The sequence below is a fragment of the Filicampus tigris genome, chromosome 4, assembly GCF_054856515.1.
Source record: "Filicampus tigris isolate MCC_2025a chromosome 4, RoL_Ftig_1.0, whole genome shotgun sequence".
Lineage (NCBI taxonomy): Eukaryota > Metazoa > Chordata > Actinopteri > Syngnathiformes > Syngnathidae > Filicampus > Filicampus tigris.
The window spans coordinates 17724775-17743003 of NC_141220.1; the positions used below are offsets into that span (position 1 = coordinate 17724775).

At 40.4% G+C, this 18229-nt stretch overlaps 4 protein-coding genes across 8 annotated transcripts in view; 2 read left to right on the plus strand and 2 right to left on the minus strand.

Annotated features, from left to right (window-relative positions):
- trpm1b (transient receptor potential cation channel, subfamily M, member 1b) overlaps positions 1–3523 on the plus strand; it is a 29877-nt gene extending 26354 nt beyond the window's left edge. For all 4 annotated transcript variants that reach the window (XM_086028165.1, XM_086028168.1, XM_086028169.1 and 1 more), the window contains 2 exons: positions 347–479; positions 1362–3523. In XM_086028165.1, coding sequence (XP_085884291.1) covers positions 347–479; positions 1362–2694 — 1466 coding nt within the window. In that variant the 3' untranslated portion in view covers positions 2695–3523. The remainder of the gene's footprint in view (positions 1–346; positions 480–1361) is intronic.
- On the minus strand, positions 3272–9764 carry LOC147148718 (ras-related protein Rab-8B). The gene is made up of 8 exons (XM_086028171.1): positions 8638–9764; positions 7553–7613; positions 7414–7474; positions 7259–7336; positions 6084–6173; positions 5901–5966; positions 4727–4777; positions 3272–4655 (listed from the first exon to the last, which is right to left on the minus strand). The coding sequence occupies exons 1-8, from the start codon at positions 8759–8761 to the stop codon at positions 4563–4565; spliced, it is 624 nt and encodes a 207-aa protein (XP_085884297.1). The 5' UTR covers positions 8762–9764; the 3' UTR covers positions 3272–4562.
- On the plus strand, positions 9144–11513 carry rps27l (ribosomal protein S27 like). Of its 2 annotated transcripts, none has more exons than XM_086028173.1 (4): positions 9144–9287; positions 10959–11067; positions 11134–11244; positions 11329–11513. In XM_086028173.1, exons 1-4 carry the CDS (start codon positions 9282–9284, stop codon positions 11355–11357), a joined length of 255 nt encoding a protein of 84 aa, XP_085884299.1. In that variant the 5' UTR covers positions 9144–9281; the 3' UTR covers positions 11358–11513. The 2 variants fall into 2 exon arrangements, with proteins under 2 accessions (XP_085884299.1, XP_085884298.1); XM_086028172.1 differs by lacking the exon at positions 9144–9287 and adding an exon at positions 9302–9361.
- On the minus strand, positions 11510–17159 carry dnaja (DnaJ heat shock protein family (Hsp40) member A). Its single transcript, XM_086028170.1, has 8 exons — positions 16992–17159; positions 16421–16561; positions 14786–14960; positions 14608–14712; positions 14301–14528; positions 13932–14162; positions 13745–13845; positions 11510–12745 (listed from the first exon to the last, which is right to left on the minus strand). Exons 2-8 carry the CDS (start codon positions 16550–16552, stop codon positions 12530–12532), a joined length of 1188 nt encoding a protein of 395 aa, XP_085884296.1. The 5' UTR covers positions 16553–16561; positions 16992–17159; the 3' UTR covers positions 11510–12529.
- Between the last annotated feature and the right edge of the window lie 1070 nt (positions 17160–18229).

Below are 18229 nucleotides of genomic sequence, written 5' to 3' on the forward strand. Positions count from 1 at the left end.
AATTGTAAGCTATAATCATCAAAATAGTGAACTATAAAAAAAAAGTGTGTAAATGGTGAAAAAAAATGGTATAAGGTTGCTAGCTGGCTCCTTTTCAAAGGTCCTAGTTGCCATGCTGTAGTAGTTTAAGAGGTGTAAATGAATCTGCACATTTAAATTTGACGCTGTCACAGTTCCAGTTCCAAGGCATGACAACGAACCATTTTTAATTCAACAAGCCTACTCAAATGTATCTAACCTAACTACATTCACTTGTTATTGTCTAAAAAAATGTTTGGGATGTGATGTTAACTTTTTTGTGACTGACTCAGTGACTGGCCTCCGGTTGTGATTTGTTTTGTCAAAGAGCTAAGACTGAATCCGGAGGAGCTGAAGAACCTGTACGAGTTTGAAGAACAGTGCGTGGAGGAATACTTTCGGGAAAAGGAAGACGAGCAGCAGTCCTCGAGCGACGAACGCATCAAGGTTACCTCAGAAAGGTGAGCACAAATTTAATTAAAGTGAGTGTTTTAAGCGGTCGCTTGGTTTTCTTTATTTTGCAATACATACAATACACTACTGGTTTTTTTCTTTAGTAAAAACATAATTTAAAAATTTGGGGTTTTTGGGGTCTGGAATGGATTCTTGGCTTCTCATTTCAATTGGATGGTTGTTTTTGAAAGGTATCACTGTACTACGGATTGGTAGATTGCACTAGGGCTGAACTAGTTTAAAAAATAAATTGCAGTGTTTTTTTTCCCTTAATAATTTCAACTGAAATTTAATGTTATTATTTTTTCCAGGGTTCTTTTCCCATATATTTTTCAGCAAACACAAGCAATACATTAAACTCTTTACAATGATTTTGTTTTACAATTATTACAATAAACAATATCAGATGTATTCCACATAAATGTGTTGGTTTTATAGGTTACGTTTACACTAAAATAAAGGCAAATGAACCAATAATTAATATTTTAATCAACTTCAATTTGAGTAGTTAGCTTACCAAACACTGACTTGCAGTCTTATAAGCGTTCACTATGACAACTTTACAAAAATCGACCAAACAAGTGTGGCGTACAAACCTAAGTCATGAATGAGATTACCACAATAATGCAAACAAATCTGTTATCCCTTCAATTTTTCGGACTGCACTTCTTAAGCACTGAATTTACCTAGACACCATGTAAATAAGAAAAAGAAAATAATAAAGCCAACCAACCGACAAAACGGAGCAGGGTTGTTTTTCTCCCCAAATTAGAGCTTTTATGATTTGAAAATTGCATTCTATTATGTTGTGACGTTGATTTGAATTTGATTGATTGTTCAACCCTAGTTTGCACAAGTCGCACATAATCCCTCTGGCGTTCTCTCTTAAGAGTTGAGAACATGTCCATGCGTTTGGAAGAGGTCAACGAGAGGGAGAACACCATGAAGGCCTCCCTGCAAACGGTGGATCTTCGCCTGGCCCAACTGGAGGAGATCCACGGTCGAATGGCGCTCGCCTTGGAAAAGCTGGCGGGGGTGGACAAACTGGAGCTGACAAGGACTCATTCCCGCAATTCGTCAGTGTGCGATCCCTCATCTTTGGTTCGCCAGGGCAGCATCAACAGCGCTGACGGTTACAGCCTCTACCGCTTCCACATGGACATGGAGGAGTTTGCCACCAAGCAGAAGGACGCAGAGGAACCGGCAAAAGGTAACCTGGAAAGACAAAAGAGTCAAGCTTCCAGCACGTGCGCCCTGAACGTCAAGGAGTGCGCTCAGACCTTAGAAGTTGGCAGCTTGAGTAGAACCAGGCCCGGCTCTTGCGTGGACATCCTCATATCACCGTGCGAACCCAAGCAGGCGTCTGCGGGATCGAGCGGCGACACCTTAACCGGCAAGGAGGTACTGGGAAGCTCTCAGCTGCTGGATCGAATCGCGGACAAGAACAGACTCAAACCGTCCTCCCCGCCCAAGCGGACCAAATCGCTCAGACACTATCCGGCCGAAGAGCCGGCCACCTGTCCTCTGACCAAGAGGAGGAGCATGAGCACCATCATCATCAGCCCTCCCGATGAACCCGAGGAACCTGCCGAAAAAGCCCAACTGCCTCCCACGACTTTCCCCTCCCCAAAAAGGACCAAATCGTTGCGCTACGTCCCCGCCGAGAGCCCGGGCCAAACGTCCCCCGTCGCGAAGCAGCGGGCGATGAGCAGCATTGTCTACAGTCCCGCCGAGGCGATCGATGACGAGCTTCACGCGCAAGACTACACGTCCTTCGTGGAGCAGGCCGCCAAAACTCCCAATCAGTGGCCTGCCGATCTGGAGTATACTCTGCACCCGAGCTCGGTCGGTCACATGCCGAAAGTGTCAACGGTCAGACGGACCATCCAGCAGTTCCAGAGCACCGCTGCCGCGGCCGAGCTTAAAGCCAACGACGGCTTCCATCCGGTTGCGGCCGGAGGCGAAGGAACTCCGCCGGAGCTCACAGAGGAGCAGATAAAGACGAGGGTGAAGAGAAACATGTCGGACGGCGCTCAGTATCTGACCGTCGCCGAGGATAAGTTCCTGCTTTCGCACAGGTCTTGGAGTTGGAACGCCAAGGATCGCAAAGCACGAGGCACGGCGATTAGCAAGAGAGCGTCCAGCAGCGAGAGGGACCTTGTGAACGCGTGTGGAGGGGCAGCGGACAAGATGGAGGATGACACAAAAACAAATGATGTCTAAAAATACATGGTGGGAAACAACCTTCATGCTGGATTTCCATTCAATCAAAGCACAGGTGGTCAATTGGCCCATTTGACTCTGATGTCCTGTTTCAATGATAGGAAGACTCAAAGAGGAATGGAGTTACTGGAAAAAAATATTTTAAGGCTACAAGAAAAAAAAAAAAAGAGGTACTTTAACGAATATAAAGATGTAATATTAAGAGGGAAAAAAGGCAATGTTACAAAAATAAATACGAGGAAAACGTCACAATGTTGAAAACGTTTTGAAGTAAGTTGGAATTGTCTGAGAGTCATGTACAAATTGTGTGGCTGAGTAAGGATCTTACGAGAAAGGTTGTCAACATCACGACCAAAAAAGTCCAAATATTACGGTGAAGTTGTAACATTAAGAGGAAAAAAGTTGGAAATGTAACAGTATAGTAAGAACAATTCAAATGTTCATTTTCGACAGTTACTTCCACTTCCTCCCTCACTCCAAATCGTGCATGTTTTAGACTACATTGTCCAAATGTGAGTGTAAAAGCTCTGTCTGTCTCTGTCTGTCTGAAAACAGCTGAACAATTCACTCACTGCTCTAACAGCTTTCCTCATTTAATGTGAAGAACACCTACAGGATATTAACACATATTGCACTGTGACGTTAACTTTCAACATGTACTCAACAATCACTTTCATATATTTCATATCTTCTTCACTTTCGGTTGTGTACAATGTGCTTCATGTTCCTACAGCATTCATGCAAATACTGACAATGGCATTACAACATGGATTCACTGCATCTCATCAGAGGAAGTTTGTCAGTGATTAATAAATATACGTGGAGTTTGTACATGTCTACTCTAATGCCTTCAGGTCTTCATATGGGTCATTTTCATGTCATTTGATTAATAGCGGTAAAGACATACGCCACTGAATTTACTTAATTTTGAAAATCAACTTTACTGATTGGATTGTTGTGAGTTGTTTCACACTTTGAATGCCAAAATGTCTTCACTGACATGTATCCCAAACAAATGCTTTCTGAAAATTTCAATTTTTTTGGGTATGTTTCTCATTTTCCATGTTTATTTAGATTTCTAATTTTTGAAATGATCCAAGCTTTGTCATTCAGTCTTGACTGGCCATGCCACTGTTAAGCTTCATTATGTTGTTGCAATACACCAGAGGGATCTGTCAAGCCATTTTGCATTCACACAATAGCACACAGCAAAATTATAAATGGTTATTACTTAAAACATATCAGTATGAATTTGTGGGTGTCAAAACTTTTGCATATCTTTACCATTAGTTTTGTATCGTGTAGAGACAACAGTGACTTATTATGAATGCCTAAAATATCAATTTGAAACGTTTTTAAGCATGATGAAGGCGGCATGGAAAAAACGGCTCTATTTTTTTTTTCTTTGCCATGTCTTTACCGTTATCGATCAAATTAAATGAAAATGATCCATATACGTGATTTTACACACACACACACACACAAATACAATCATTGCTGGGACTCGATATGCATGTCGCACAGCATCCTCGTGGTCAAATTGGCACAAGGTATAAAAGTAGTGCTACAAAGTGAAAGAGAGGCGTTTGTTATCGTACATGTATAAGAACACTATGGTTTGATAAGAGTTGAATAACCGAGGTAACGGCAAGAGAGAAAACGGACTCCTCGCAGGCGGCGGCTACAAACAAGCCGTGGCCGACCGTCACAGGTTCAGGCCCCGGTTCCACGTCAAGCGTCTTAAGTCAGACGAGCCCTCGAGTAGGAACCCGTCAGCTCACGCTGGGGCCGAGGTCGCCCTGCAGAAATGAGGAGGCAGGAGCCCCTTCAAAGTGCAAAGTCACGCTGGCGAGAGTGCCGGGCACGCTCTAGATGAGTGAACACTTGAGGAATTTGATCCTCTTCGATTTCTTCTCGGTGATCTTGACTGCTTTTCCGGATCCTCCAGCAGTGTTATCAATCTATTAAAAAAAAAAAAAAAAAATTAAGAAAAAACATCGATGTCGACTAAAAGTCAAACGTAAGTGCTTACTGTCTTTGAGCTCAGGTTGTGCAGGATGTCTCTGCCCATGGTATAAAACGCCTGATTAAGAAATAAAAAAAAGTTAAATATTCAAGAATATACAGCAGTTTTCCGACCTTTATTGAGCCAAGGCACATTTTACGTTAGGAAAAATATCTCTCGGCTCACCACCAAACAAAAAGCGGATACACAGGTTAATTGTACCATCTAGTGAAAAAGTTGCCATCTAGTGGACAGGACAAGCATTTCATTGTTCTGTCTGTCACTATGTCGCTTGCATAGATGAACAATAATACATTATTTGTGGTAAATAATTTCCAGACCGAATTAGGGAAACTAGATATTTTCCCACACATGGATTGAGAATCTGGTTGAGATTTTTTGTGGAACTTGTCCAACATGGAAATCTGCGGTTTATAGCAGTTGTTTTTAAGGAGTTTTAAGGGCACACACGATGTATTTGGCCGGATACAATTCCGAAAATTAAACAGCCGATTAATTTCTTTAAAAATTATAAGGAATATAAGTTTTTTTTTGGTCCCTTAAAATCAGCAAAAATTGGCAGACTTGCTGCCTATATTATGTTTGAACATCATCTTAGTCTTATGTTGCAATATAATGTGTAAAAAAAACAACAACTAATAATTGTCTATTTTTTTTGCTGATTTTTAATTATTTTAAAAGCTAAAACCGGCCATTAAATCGGTTAGGCTCTAATACCATTATTAAAAGTAATTTGAACACATTATTTCAGCGGTGTTTATCAAACTGGTACCCCTCCACGATAATCAGTACCCAAGAAGTAATGCTCAACTTAAAAAATGTTGATGCCTCCTGATGTACAGTAACCATACAAAAACAATACCGTAGTTTCTTAGCACCTGTTGTCACTCTTGCTCACCCAGTTCTCCAATAAAGAAGGAAATGAACACATTCAATCAGACAATTAAACATTGTATACTTAAAAGCTTTGAAAACTATAAAAACAGCATAAAATTAATAAAACTTACAAGAGTATGTCCATGGTTAGAACGGTAAGAAAAAAGCAAGCATCAATCCTCTTAATTCCTACTATACTAGCTTTCTGTTTGCAGATATTGATAGTGCTGACCGATTGGGTCTCAATGGTGACTCCGCTAACAAAAGTTGCCACGTAGCTGTAGATGGGTCCAATTGTACATACCTCTTCTACATTTAGACTTGTCTTTGCACTAGTTTCCAGGAACTTGACACCATAATCAATAGCCAGCTAAAGAGAGGAAAAACAACATGGCAGTGATTGATTACTATGCATATTGAATGCACTTTGAGTTCCTCTAATGAGACGATTTAATGAGTTGTTGTTGGCGGAGCGGGACACACTCACTTTTTCACCCCTGTCTTTGGACACCTGCCGTCTGTCACTCATGTCACATTTGTTACCCAAGACCATCTTCTCAACGTCCGATGAGGCGTGCTGGGAATTGAGAAGCCATTGAAACGGAGCATTTTTGCAACAGTGTTTTTTTTTTTGCTAAATATGGCTGACATATTGAAAAAGCATGTAAACAACATCAAAGTATTGTTACGTGTCGTATCCGTCCACCCCTGCATTAGAATGCGAGTGTTGCCATGGACAAAAGGTAACAATACGGATAGGCATAATAAGTTAATTGATCATTAAGAATTCTGTCGATTGTGTAGAATGGATTGATTAGTCACGCATTGAAGCAATTGAAGGCAAAATTAACTGCAGTGGAGAAGCTGTGATGCAGTGGAGATGCTGTTGACTCACTCTTGAAGAACAACAACCATGGGTATAAAAAAGTCAACACACCCATGTTCAAATGCCAGGTTTTTGTGATATGATAAAAAAATGAGACCACGATAAATAATTTCAAAAACTTTCTCCACCATTAATGTGACCTCTAACCTGCACAACACAATTGAAAAAATAAATCATTTTGAGACGGTAAGTGAAAATAAACAACTGAATGAAAGACAGAAAGGTTGTTCTTCATAATTATCTGTCATAGTGTTAATTGAAATTTTATGTATTATAAGTACTTGGTATCGGTACTCAAAAGTGAATATCAGTATCGGTCTGAAAAAAGTGGTATCAAACAGTTAGCTACTGGTAATCCTGAGCACAGTTCCATCCCTTGGGTGTGCACACTTGCGCAATCACAAGTTAACGCCGTTTATTTTTAGCTCCCCTCTCGAAATGATTTCTAATTGAAGATTTTGATATGAGTTGTACAGATTCGGCCACAATAATTGTGGAACGTAATGGAGTAATTTTTTTTTTTTTTTTTAAATCGCAATAAACAGCCATTTGAACACGGGTGTGTAGACTTTTTATAGCAACTGTATATACAGACTGCTCCTTTATTAGCTACTTTCTTTAAACTATCAAGAGTCCTGTAATATTCGTTGAATTCATAGATATTTACCAATAGTAAATATTTATTGACCAGTATTATTCTTACATATTATTTTGTTTTAATGTCCCCCAGACACGTAATAATGTGAGACAGTCATTTCATATCATCCACAGCTCACCTCTTCAATATTCCTGATCCAGTTTTTAATGTTTTCAAACGACTTCTCGTTGGAGATGTCGTAGACCAGCATGATTCCCTGAGAGGAGGACAAAGGCCAATCATTGTTCCTTCGTCCAGCTCCTCAACATTCCAGCATAGTGAGTGAGGACTTACCATGGCTCCTCTGTAGTAAGCTGTCGTGATGGTGCGAAAGCGCTCCTGGCCTGCAGTGTCCCTGAGTGCATCCAATAAAGACAAATACTCAAAGATCTGCGTCCAATTTTTTTCAAAATAAAAATCAGATTACAATCACCAAATTTGAAGTTTGACTCTCTTTCCGTCCAGCTCTATCGTTCTGATTTTGAAGTCTATGCCTGCAGTAAAATGAAAGAGACACTTATCAGAAGGCTGCAATAGTGGATCGACATTATTTTTTCCCAGACAGGAACACCTGACACAAGCATAAAAGTACATGGAAAACAAAGCCATTGTGTGATAGCTGATGTTACCATTGTTACGGCCTGACCAGTTGCTCCTTTTTAAATGGGATTCAATTGGGCCCCCTCTCTTTTTAAAACCTGTTTGAAGACATTTCTATTCTATGGCTTTTGATCTGATGTGAGACTGACAGTTTTCTGCTGTTTTCCGGTGTCTACTGTATACTGTATAGTAATTTGTGTTTTAATGTATTGCTTATATTACTGTGTGTATAGTACAGCTATTTTATTATTGTTATGTAAAGTGCTTTGTTCCAGCTGTAGCTGTTATGAAATGCGCTATATAAATACAATTGCATTGTATTGTATTGTATAATTTGCATTCATGTACAGTATAGTATAAAAATCCCATTATGGGTCAGGCAAAAATTCTCAAAAAGTAAACATACTGAAATAATGATGTCTCACTTCACTCGCACATTTACTCGATCCATGTTGAATCTGAGGCTGTTTAGTTAACACAAAGCTATTATTCTATTGTATGAATGGGAACAGGTGCATACACAGGTTAATAGGAGCTTCTGACATCTAGTGGAAGAGCATTCATTTGCTCTGCCTGTCACTACACGCCGTTGGCATAGTTAGGTGAGCAAAACATTTCAGTAAATTAATTCTTAGACAGACAGACAGACAAGACAGATAGACAGAACAGATAGATAGATAGATAGCTAGATAGCTAGATAGCTAGATAGATAGATAGATAGATAGATAGATCCTGAGCTCATCACAATGTATCTCACACCTACTGTCTTCATCCCATACAATCCATATCTGCCCTTGTCAATAGAAATACGCAGCTGAATACAGACCAAAACAGACACACTTGACACAACGTATGTTGTGTTATTACAGATGCGCCCGTGTATTATTTTTTACTGACAGGCTTCTGCGGTTTACTCACCTATGGTGGATATGAAGGTGGTGTTAAAAGAGTCTTCGCTGAATCGAAAGAGCAGACACGTCTTGCCCACGCCGCTGTCGCCGATGAGCAACAGCTTAAAGAGGTAATCGTACGTCTTCGCCATTGCGCGAAGCAAACACGACAAGATTTGGGTCAATAAATGGGAATGCTGGGCCGGGATCCCCCGTTTTTTGGGTCCTCAGCTGTCTGTCTCAGGCGGTCTGGCGGCGGGCCAGTGCGGAGAGAAGTGACGTAGTGCCACGACTTGCATTCTGGTCCATGTAGTTTTTGCTTCCAACCCGCTACTGTTTCGAGTTTTCCGCTAAACACACGCGTTGTTTGCTTTGTATTTTAACATTTTTATAAATACTATCTATAAAATAACAATCATATGCTTGGCTTCCATACCACTTTAATCATTTTTAGATATGAAATAAACTTACTCTAGCAATCACGTGTATTATAAATTAATTAAAACATTTTAAATGTTAATTTACTTGTATTATCTATTACCTGCTGGGTTATAAGAATTTTATAGATATCAAAATAACAGCTGAGTGATAATCCCAGTTGCTCCCAGTTGGTGTCCACCACCACCACCACCAAGAAGAAGAAGCCCACGTAGACAACACCAGCGCGGCGAGATGCCTGTAAGTTAACAAATTTGAACGTGCCCTAGCTTTTTGTTTATATTTCTTCAATGCAACGTTACACGTACATGCGGGTAATAAAGCAGTTGTCACACAGGAAGTGAATGATGCGAGTCGTCTTGAATAACATCGAGGTGGTGTGCGAAGTGGGAGCAAGCACATGGTGTGCTGTGTACTAGTGTCTATGGCTAGCCCTGCTTTAGCTTGGCGAGGCGCGGGGGTCGTCTACTTGCTGGAAAGTCGGCAGTGTGTAGGGCGCTAGTCGTGTTTTCCAGTGATTAGTCTGTCGGTTTGTTTTTTGTTCTTCACGACCATTGCTCAGGTTGACCGTTAAAAATAGCTAAATTAACGTTCTGGGCGTTAATTGAATTGCGACTATTTGGGTTTAATATTGATTAAACTGTTATTCGCGTCTTGTATAAAGCTTCACGTACTACTGAGTTTATTTACAAGGGTGTACAGACCTTTGGGAACATGGATTTGGATTTTCGTATCGTTCCTGTTTACGGAACAGCAAGCGAAACGAACTAAACAGCTGCGTTGGGTCCAGTTAAATAAAGAACAGTTTGAGTTTGTTTGGATTAAAGTAGTTATTTTATTTTCAATCTTATAGACATCTTTGTGCCGTTTTAAAACCAAATTATTCAATTTAGTATTTGTGATGTACTTTTTAAATTGTCAATAAACATTAAGTAAATTAGCTTGCTTGATCGTAAAGATTAATTGATTTATTTTGATACATTTTTCATGTAATTATTTCTTGACTCGAATTTATTTAATTTATTGTTTAGAGTCGGCACGGTGATCGACTGGCTAGCACGTCCGCCTCACAGTGCAGAGGTCGTGGGTTTGAATCCGGCCCCGGCCTTCCTGTGTGGAGTTTGCATGTTCTCCTCGTGCCTGCGTGGGTTTTCTCCGGCTACTCCGGTTTCCTCCCACATCCCAAAAACATGCATGGTAGTTTAGTTTGATTGGACACTCTTAAGTGCGATTGTGAGGGTGAATGTTTGTTTGTCTCTGTGTGCCCTGCTATTGGCTGGCAACCAGTTCAGGGTGTACCCCGCCTACTGCCCAAAGACAGCTGGGATAGGCTCCAGCATGCTCGCGACCCTCGTGTGGTTAAAGTGGCTCAGATAATGCATAGATTTATTGTTTATAGAGACCTTGTCAAATTTAAAATTGTCCAAGTTCTTGAAATTTCGACTTGTAAATATTGTCAGATTTCTGTTGTCCTTTTTTTTGCCCACAATCAAACATTTCTAAAAAATAAGAGATTGATTGACTAATAAAGTACAGCAATGGAGTTGCATCCCTAATTTGTCTACAGCAATGGAGTTGCATCCCTAATTTGTCCCAACAGCAACAGTGCTGTGTTCTCGTTTAACTTGATAGCAATGTGTCCAGGTCTTGAGGTAGAGCCTTCCAATGACATCCATTGTCTTGTTTTACTTGGAAAACACATATTTTAGTATGTGCTAAACTAGAAATTTGCCTTTTGCCAGATTTTGCTAAATGAGCATTCTGTACTGTTGTTGCATTTACAAAATCACATCATCTTCATTTGCGATATTTTCATGCCAAGTATCTTGATTCCTGCCACTATGTGCTGCTCTATAATGTTATTTTTACAGTTACTACGTTAGATATTATATAACCTGTTGTATCATTTAGTTGGCTAAAGACCTCCTTCAGCCTTCCATTGAACACGAGAGACGACAACACAAAAAGAAAAGACTTGTTCAGAGTCCAAACTCCTATTTTATGGATGTGAAGTGTCCAGGTAAGTACAGCTCAAGTGACATTTCACTAATAAGTAAGAAATGTATTAATGTGTGATCTTTTGCAGGCTGCTACAAGATCACTACTGTGTTCAGTCATGCACAGACGGTGGTTCTGTGTGTGGGATGCTCCACAGTGTTGTGTCAGCCTAAAGGAGGAAAGGCCAGACTCACAGAAGGTATTACTCCTGCATGTAGTTATTAATGTTATAAAATAACATCTGTGTCTGAGGCTTAACCTGAAATTGTCTTCTACTTTACAGGTTGTTCTTTCAGGAGGAAGCAGCATTAAAAAGGAACATTACCCCTAAGATGTGCATTGTTAAATCCCCGGCTGAGATGTCACTATGCAGAGGACAAAATCATGTTTGTGATTTTATAAGCTTGTTATCAATTATGCCTTGAATACAATGAATTTACAAGTCAATAAAAGGTAGAAACAACTGAAGCACACTGGGACTTTTATTGATAAAACTTTTTTTTTGCTATGACTGAAATGACCTTCACAGAAAGCATACAAACTAGTCCTTTAAACCTCTTATCAATACATCTGTCTTGGAATTTGTTAACATATAGAAAAGACCAGCAACAGGTACATCTTTTTTTATGACAAAACACAAACCTTGCATAATCTTATCTGAAGAATGTTAAATAAAAGTAATGTTTTCCCCAAGTGGTACAGTTCAGTACATTTTCAATTCTGTCTTGAATCTGAGAAATTCACCTTTGACTACCGAGTGCAGTGGTAGACCTAATGCTAACCGACGATTGGTTGACAGGATTAATGCTCGCTCACAACATAGGCCCATAAGTACTGTAACATGAATGATGTATTTTAGGTCAGCCGCTCAGCGAAATGAGAAATTGCAAACTAATCCATTTCAGAAACCCTTCCTCGCAGACATCATCAAGTAGCTGCGACGGAGCTCTGTGACCTGTTATTTTTAGGCGCCGCAGACTTTACTACTAATATGCGCGATTGTCCTGCCCCTCGTAGCTACACGGGCATAAGTTAAGGCAAGAGTGTAAACATTTGAAAGGCTGTTGACAACGATCACCCCCTTCAATAACTGCAAGTGTGCATTTCGGCAACAGACTCCACACTTTGCTTTTTAGCCTACGTATAAAGTTATAGATTTATTGTTTAACAAAAGATAGGGTACTTGCTTGGTGCCTAGAAGCTATTTTGAGTGGGGGGGGGGACAAACATCTGATAAAACATGGCATTTTCTATTGGCCAGATTCATTGTCATGTGTCAGCACTTGTGGAATGATCTGGTGAAACAAAAAAGCCAGATCAGCTTTTTTCTGAACTGAACTGTGCCACTTGTCTGTCAAGTTATGTTTCCATCTCAGTGGTTCGTGAAACAAACTAAAACTAGGGCTGGGAGCTCCATCACCACCAGTTGAAACAATGACAAAAGCATCCTCGCCCAGGTTGTGCACTGTCCACTGAGTGGCAGACTACTGTGTCTGACACTGCACCCCACCTCTGGGACCCTCCTCGTCTTCATCGTAAGCTTCTCCGCCGTAGTTCCGCTGCTGTGACCGCTCGTCCACCTCGCAGAGCTCCACCTCCTCCGTGTCGTCGGCGATCAACACGTCCTCCCTGGGCGGGAGCAGCCTTTCCAGCTGGAACATGAGATGCTCCGGGAGCCAGTGTTTTTCTGGAAACTCCACCTGTACAATTGAGTATGATCATTATTACACCGTAGGTTTGACTGACAACCCGTTGTGTTGCTTAGTCAATTTTTTTGCTTTGGTTTGCAAGCGAGCTTCAGATACACCGTCGCTCAAGTAATATAAAAGAAAGGCAAAAAACGTTTTAATTTGTTTTTAATAAGCTAAATAACACTACATAATATCAAACTTAACTCATACACTGCCAAACAAAAGTTTAAATTTCATACAGTATAATACAGTCATGCAGACAAAAAAGGAAGACCTGAAACTAACATGGCTATCTGCAGTAATACTAGTTGTTTTTTTTCAGAGGATAAAGAATATATACCCTTGAGTGCTAACACAGAGACTCTGCTATTTGTTATCCATATGTGGAGTTTTGAATTGTGCGTTAGCATTTAAACTAGCGGAGGGTTAAGTTGTGTGGTTGGTTTAAATACAACAATTATCTTTGTTTAGTTTGACAGTAAATTTGAACTGGGAGTGGCAATAAAGAGCTTGAAGCCAACCTAAAAAAAATATCCTAACAATAGCTTCTATCACAAAGAACTTAGAACTTAAATTGGGTCACTTGTATCTGAAGGAATTGTGTGTGTGTGGGGGGGGGAGACTGAGCAATTAAGGTCCTGTACTGTTCTCACATGCAGGCAAAGGAGAGCCACAGTCACTGGTGCACTTTCAAGCAATTTACTGAACAAGACACTCGCAAGAAGCAGACGCGCTAGCTCTTGATGTCAGTCACTGAACTGCACCGCGTAAAGGGAAAACAACAAATGCCACAGTGTGTCGGACCTTCGGCTTGATTAGGCTTTTTAAAACCAGTTTATTTCGTTCTTATATAATACAGTTCTAGCTTTATTTACAAAAATCCCCCCCAAAAAACCCAACTGCATTTCAGTTCATTTTAATCAGGACAACTGATTTGAGTACATTTAGTTTAGTCAGAGAATGAATTCAACTGTCAAGTCAAGGCAGCGTTGTAATTAAGGGTCTTACCTGAAACTGTATGAAGAGTTGTCCCTTTTCGCAAGGGCTCCGGTAAAGGGGCATGCCTTCGTTCTGTATCACCTTCGTGTCGTTGTTCTTTATAACTTCACCTTCAATCGGGCAAACAAAAGACCTTAATGGCAGCGAAAGAAGGTGCCTGTCAGACTTGCGGTGTGCGTGCATAGCACTGGTTTACCTGGAAGCGAGCTGATGAGGAGCGTTCTGTCATCCAGAGTGCTGATGGCCTTCTTGAAGCCACACAGAGCCTCCACCAGTTTGATGCTCATGGTCATGGTGAGGTTATCGTCGCTTCGTTTGAAAAGGCTGTGCTCCTTTTGGTCCAACACGATGATGACGTCGCCGGGCTCCAGGTCAGGCTCCTGGTCGCCTTCGCCGTGAAACGTTATTTTCTGACCGTCTCTCATACCTCGAGTCAAAAAAAAAAAAATTAAAAAAAAATCATCCACTTAAGTTTATGTCCCACTGAATGCATGCTACCAATATTCCTCGACATATCACAGAAGAGGAAAGACTACTTGCTCAAATGCACTGTGGTGTATATTACCTTTGTCAATGTGGACTTCAAGAATTTTCTTCTTGCGTTCCACTTTTTGCCCATTGCAGTTCTTGCAGCGGTCCTTTGAGCTAAACGACTCACCCTGCCCGTGACAATCTCCACAGATGCTCTGAATCTGCTGAATCATGCCTGGCCCTATCTGTTGCACCTTGATCTGCATTCCTCTTCCTTTACAGCTGGAGCATTTCTCCAAGGCACCTTTCTTACCACCGTAACCTGAACACACACAAAATACATGTGGGAATTATTAAAGTCAGACAAAAACAGAATAACACACACCAAAGGGAATGCATACCTTCACATTTTTCACATATAACGTTCTTCTGGAGTGCTAGCTTCCTTGTAGAGCCATTGTACATGTCCTCCAGCGTAACACTCAACTGGTGGACAATGTTCTTCCCTAAAAAGTCGTCAGTTTGAGTTTACATTTGGAGGTCAGTTTATTTTTAAGCTCTCTCTAAGCTCTTACTTACCTCTCCTCTCTCTCTGCATCCTTCCTCCGCCTCCAAAGAACATGTTGAAAATGTCCATTGGGGATGACCCTCCGCCCATGCCGCCTTCTTTAATTGCTTGTTCCCCGCCTTGGTCGTACAGATCCCTCTTTTTTGGATCCGAAAGCACGTCATATGCTTGCGATATAAGCTTGAACTGAGGACAAAAAAAAGAACATCACATATCATCACTATAACAACGTCTAAATGTTAAAAGGGGACTGTGCAGTTGTCTAACTGCTAGCAAGATTTGAATGTAGCCCCACTTAGGGCTGAACGGTTAATTGCATTTGCAATTTAATCACGATTTGAGAGTGCAATTTTGCAATCGTAAAGGCTGCGGTTTAAGTTGTCATTACTTTATTGACAGCGGAGGGGACGGGGGAGTCATTGAACGCTAAGCTAAGGCTTCTGCACGCGATTTCATCCACGCTAGTTTTCAGCTTTCTAACATGCTCGATCCTTTTCACCTTGCATGGTTCAAACAAAAAAAAAACACTCACCGTGCACCTGTGTTGTCATTTGTGTGAAGTTTTGGCTGCCGTCGTATGTCTAAGCGCGTGCGAGCAAGTGTTTGTTTGATGGCTGTCGGATGTGTGCCGCCGTTCTAAGAGGTGACTTCAATTTACGTGTCTTTGAAGTTTGAGCCACAAAAAATAAAAACGCATCCGTGCAAAGTTGTCAAGCAGTCAAATATTATGACAAAAACATTTATTTAGGGAAGTATTTCATTTAATACATTGTTATTTAATCCTTGTTTGAAGCGGAAATCAACCAAAACATTTTTTTTTCAAAAATTTGTTTCAAGCAGGCCCACATGTTGAAACACAGCATTCTGATTAATATTGCGTTTGTGGAATATGAGTTAAGCAGCAAAATCCACCCGTTTTTTAGCCATCTCACAGGGCGGCCATTTTGTCACTTCTATCGACTTAAAATGACATCACAACTGCTCAGGGCTCAGGTAACGACCAATCACGACTCAGATTCAGAAAACAAGTCAGCCATGATTGGTCGTTGTGAGCAGTTGTGATGTCATTTTCAGTCGACAGAAGACAAAATGGCCGCCCCCAGAGATGGCTAAAAACAAGAGCATCTTGCTGCTTAACTTATATTCCACAAACCCCAAATTCATCAGAATGCCGTGTTTCAACTAGTGGGCCTGCTGGGAACATATTCTTGAAAAAAATATGTTTGGGTTGACTTCTGCTTTAAACGCTGTATTGCAGAGTGACTGTTCTTCCTCTTGTCAAAATAATATAGTAAGAAATAAAGGATATGCCATTTTGGAGAGCAATGTATTTTTTCAAGTGGTACTTGACACATTTGCAAACCAATGTTTAAAACTTTTAATATGGGCTATTCAACATTTGAAGGGGGCCCATTAGCTCCGTCATGGCTTCATCCTTCACAACTTCTCTTGAATTGCGTAACCTCTTGTCATTACATCATGTGGAATTTCAAACTGTACCATAGAGCTAACAAGTCAGTCTACAGTAACTAGAAAGAGGAGCTACCAGATCATTCCATAGGGTGTAAAATTAGAAGGGGGCATTCCAACAGGCCGTAGACGGCCACAGAGAAAAATCAAAAAGTCTATATTTAGCCTCAGCTCACCTTCTCTCCCTCGTTGGGGTTCTTGTCCGGGTGATATTTTAAAGCCAGTTTTCTGTAGGCTTTCTTTATTTCGTCCGCAGACGCTTTAGGTCCCACGCCAAGGAGATCGTAGTAGCCAGTTTCGCGAACCATGATGACAGCCTTCAAAAAACATACAACAAACAAACAACGAAAACAAATAAAAAAAGGACAAAAAAAGTCAGCAACAAATTGAGCTTTTTTACAAAACTGTCCTGGTTGTAAGTGGTCGCCATGCTAACGTGAGTCAACACCGTTGACGCTAGCAACCAACCGGCTTGGAAAACACAAAGCGTTTAATAAAAGGGGTGAGAGAAGAAAAAAAGTCACACATATCATATTTATAACGACACGCCGTGCCGTTATAACATAAGAATAAAAAAAATAGAGTGGAGTTCGGCGCACGCATATAACCTCTAAAAGCATGCTGGTACTTATCGATTATCACGTGCGTTAGCCCTTCTCGTGTTTAATACTGCGCTAACCCCGAAAATGCGATTTTATCACTTCACAAAATAGCTAAATAGCGTTTAACATCGCGTGGTCTACTTACTTGTGGCCTTATTGTCCTCTCCTAGGTTACTGTGGCGTCTGTGTGGAGTGAAGCCGGTTTCTAGGAAGATGGCTGGTCCTTATAGCTGCTCTTCAGCGTGGAACTTTCTGGAGACTAGAGATCGAGCTAGATGGGCCGGATGCTTGCGAGTACGGAAGCTCGGAAGGAACTAAGCAGTAAGCAATGGATGTAGAATTGGGATACAAATACGACAAACAACACTTAACACTCACACTGTCTTCTAAGAACATTTTAAAATGTTCGACTAACTATAAAGTGAATGTTTTGTTGAATGGTTGACGACCATAGGGAATATAGCATCAGTGGTGTGAAGTAACGAAGTACATTTCGTTACTGTACTCAGTTTTCAGCACTGGAGTACTGTATTTATTTTTATGATAACTTAGTTTTCACTTTTACTTACTACACTTGCAAACGGCAAAGTTAGCTATGAATAGAGAGCGCCGGTCTTGATTGATAAACTGATGAATGGATTGATTGACTGTTATCTTGGACACTTAACAGTTAAAAAAGGACAGAGACAACATAGAGGATGATGTATGGATGCTAACTCACTCGTATTTACAAAAAAATGTGACATCTTCTTCTTCTCAGTACAAGTACAATGTAATATAGTAAGAGAGAGAGACTGTGAAGATAATTATTTCATTTTGCCAAGTTATCAACATGGCTATATTTGACTATAAAAACATTATTCTGTACTCAAATACATTTCAAAGATTATATAGATTTTTTTTATTTTACTTAAGTAGAGGAGTTGGATCAGTACCTCTACTTTTACTCTTTAGTGTCAATACTTTTACTTAAGTACAGAATGAGTAGGCCTACTTTTGTCACTGCAGACATATCCATTTACATTTGCTGTTCTTAAATGCAGTTTTAAATGCAGCAACATTGAGCATGAAATGACATGTTAAAATATTTGAAATTACAAACGACCTGCTACAATAAAGATAAGGAAAGCTGCTGGATGAACAAATAAAATAACTTAAAGGTTAATAAGGATGGAACATGGCAAGACAAATCAAACCTTGCAACAATGCAAATGCACGACTCGAGTCAGCCCAAATTTGAATGGGAAACAAAGTATGTAACAGTTTTTGAAAGTCCTCTAAGGAAGCAAAACATATGATCTCAATAAAGGGACAAATATGTGAATTCACCTAAGTGTAGCTGTAGTGATGACTTAAAAACATCAGCTGAAAAAGTTGAATAGG

Bases quoted from the DNA above. Each gene is read 5' to 3' on its own strand.
- rps27l (XM_086028172.1), top strand. From the start codon at position 9,338: ATGCAACGTTACACGTACATGCGG. The intron at 9,362-10,958 runs GTAATAAAGCAG...TGTATCATTTAG, and splicing joins AACGTTACACGTACATGCGG to TTGGCTAAAGACCTCCTTCA. The intron at 11,245-11,328 runs GTATTACTCCTG...TCTACTTTACAG, and splicing joins AAAGGCCAGACTCACAGAAG to GTTGTTCTTTCAGGAGGAAG.
- LOC147148718 (XM_086028171.1), bottom strand. From the start codon at position 8,761: ATGGCGAAGACGTACGATTACCTCTTTAAGCTGTTGCTCATCGGCGAC. The intron at 6,174-7,258 runs GTGAGCTGTGGA...CTCAATTCCCAG, and splicing joins GGATCAGGAATATTGAAGAG to CACGCCTCATCGGACGTTGA. The intron at 5,967-6,083 runs GTGAGTGTGTCC...TCCTCTCTTTAG, and splicing joins CCAAAGACAGGGGTGAAAAA to CTGGCTATTGATTATGGTGT.
- dnaja (XM_086028170.1), bottom strand. From the start codon at position 16,552: ATGGTTCGCGAAACTGGCTACTACGATCTCCTTGGCGTGGGACCTAAA. The intron at 14,961-16,420 runs GTGAGCTGAGGC...TTTTGTCCTCAG, and splicing joins ACCCCAACGAGGGAGAGAAG to TTCAAGCTTATATCGCAAGC. The intron at 12,746-13,744 runs GTAAGACCCTTA...TCAATTGTACAG, and splicing joins AACTCTTCATACAGTTTCAG to GTGGAGTTTCCAGAAAAACA.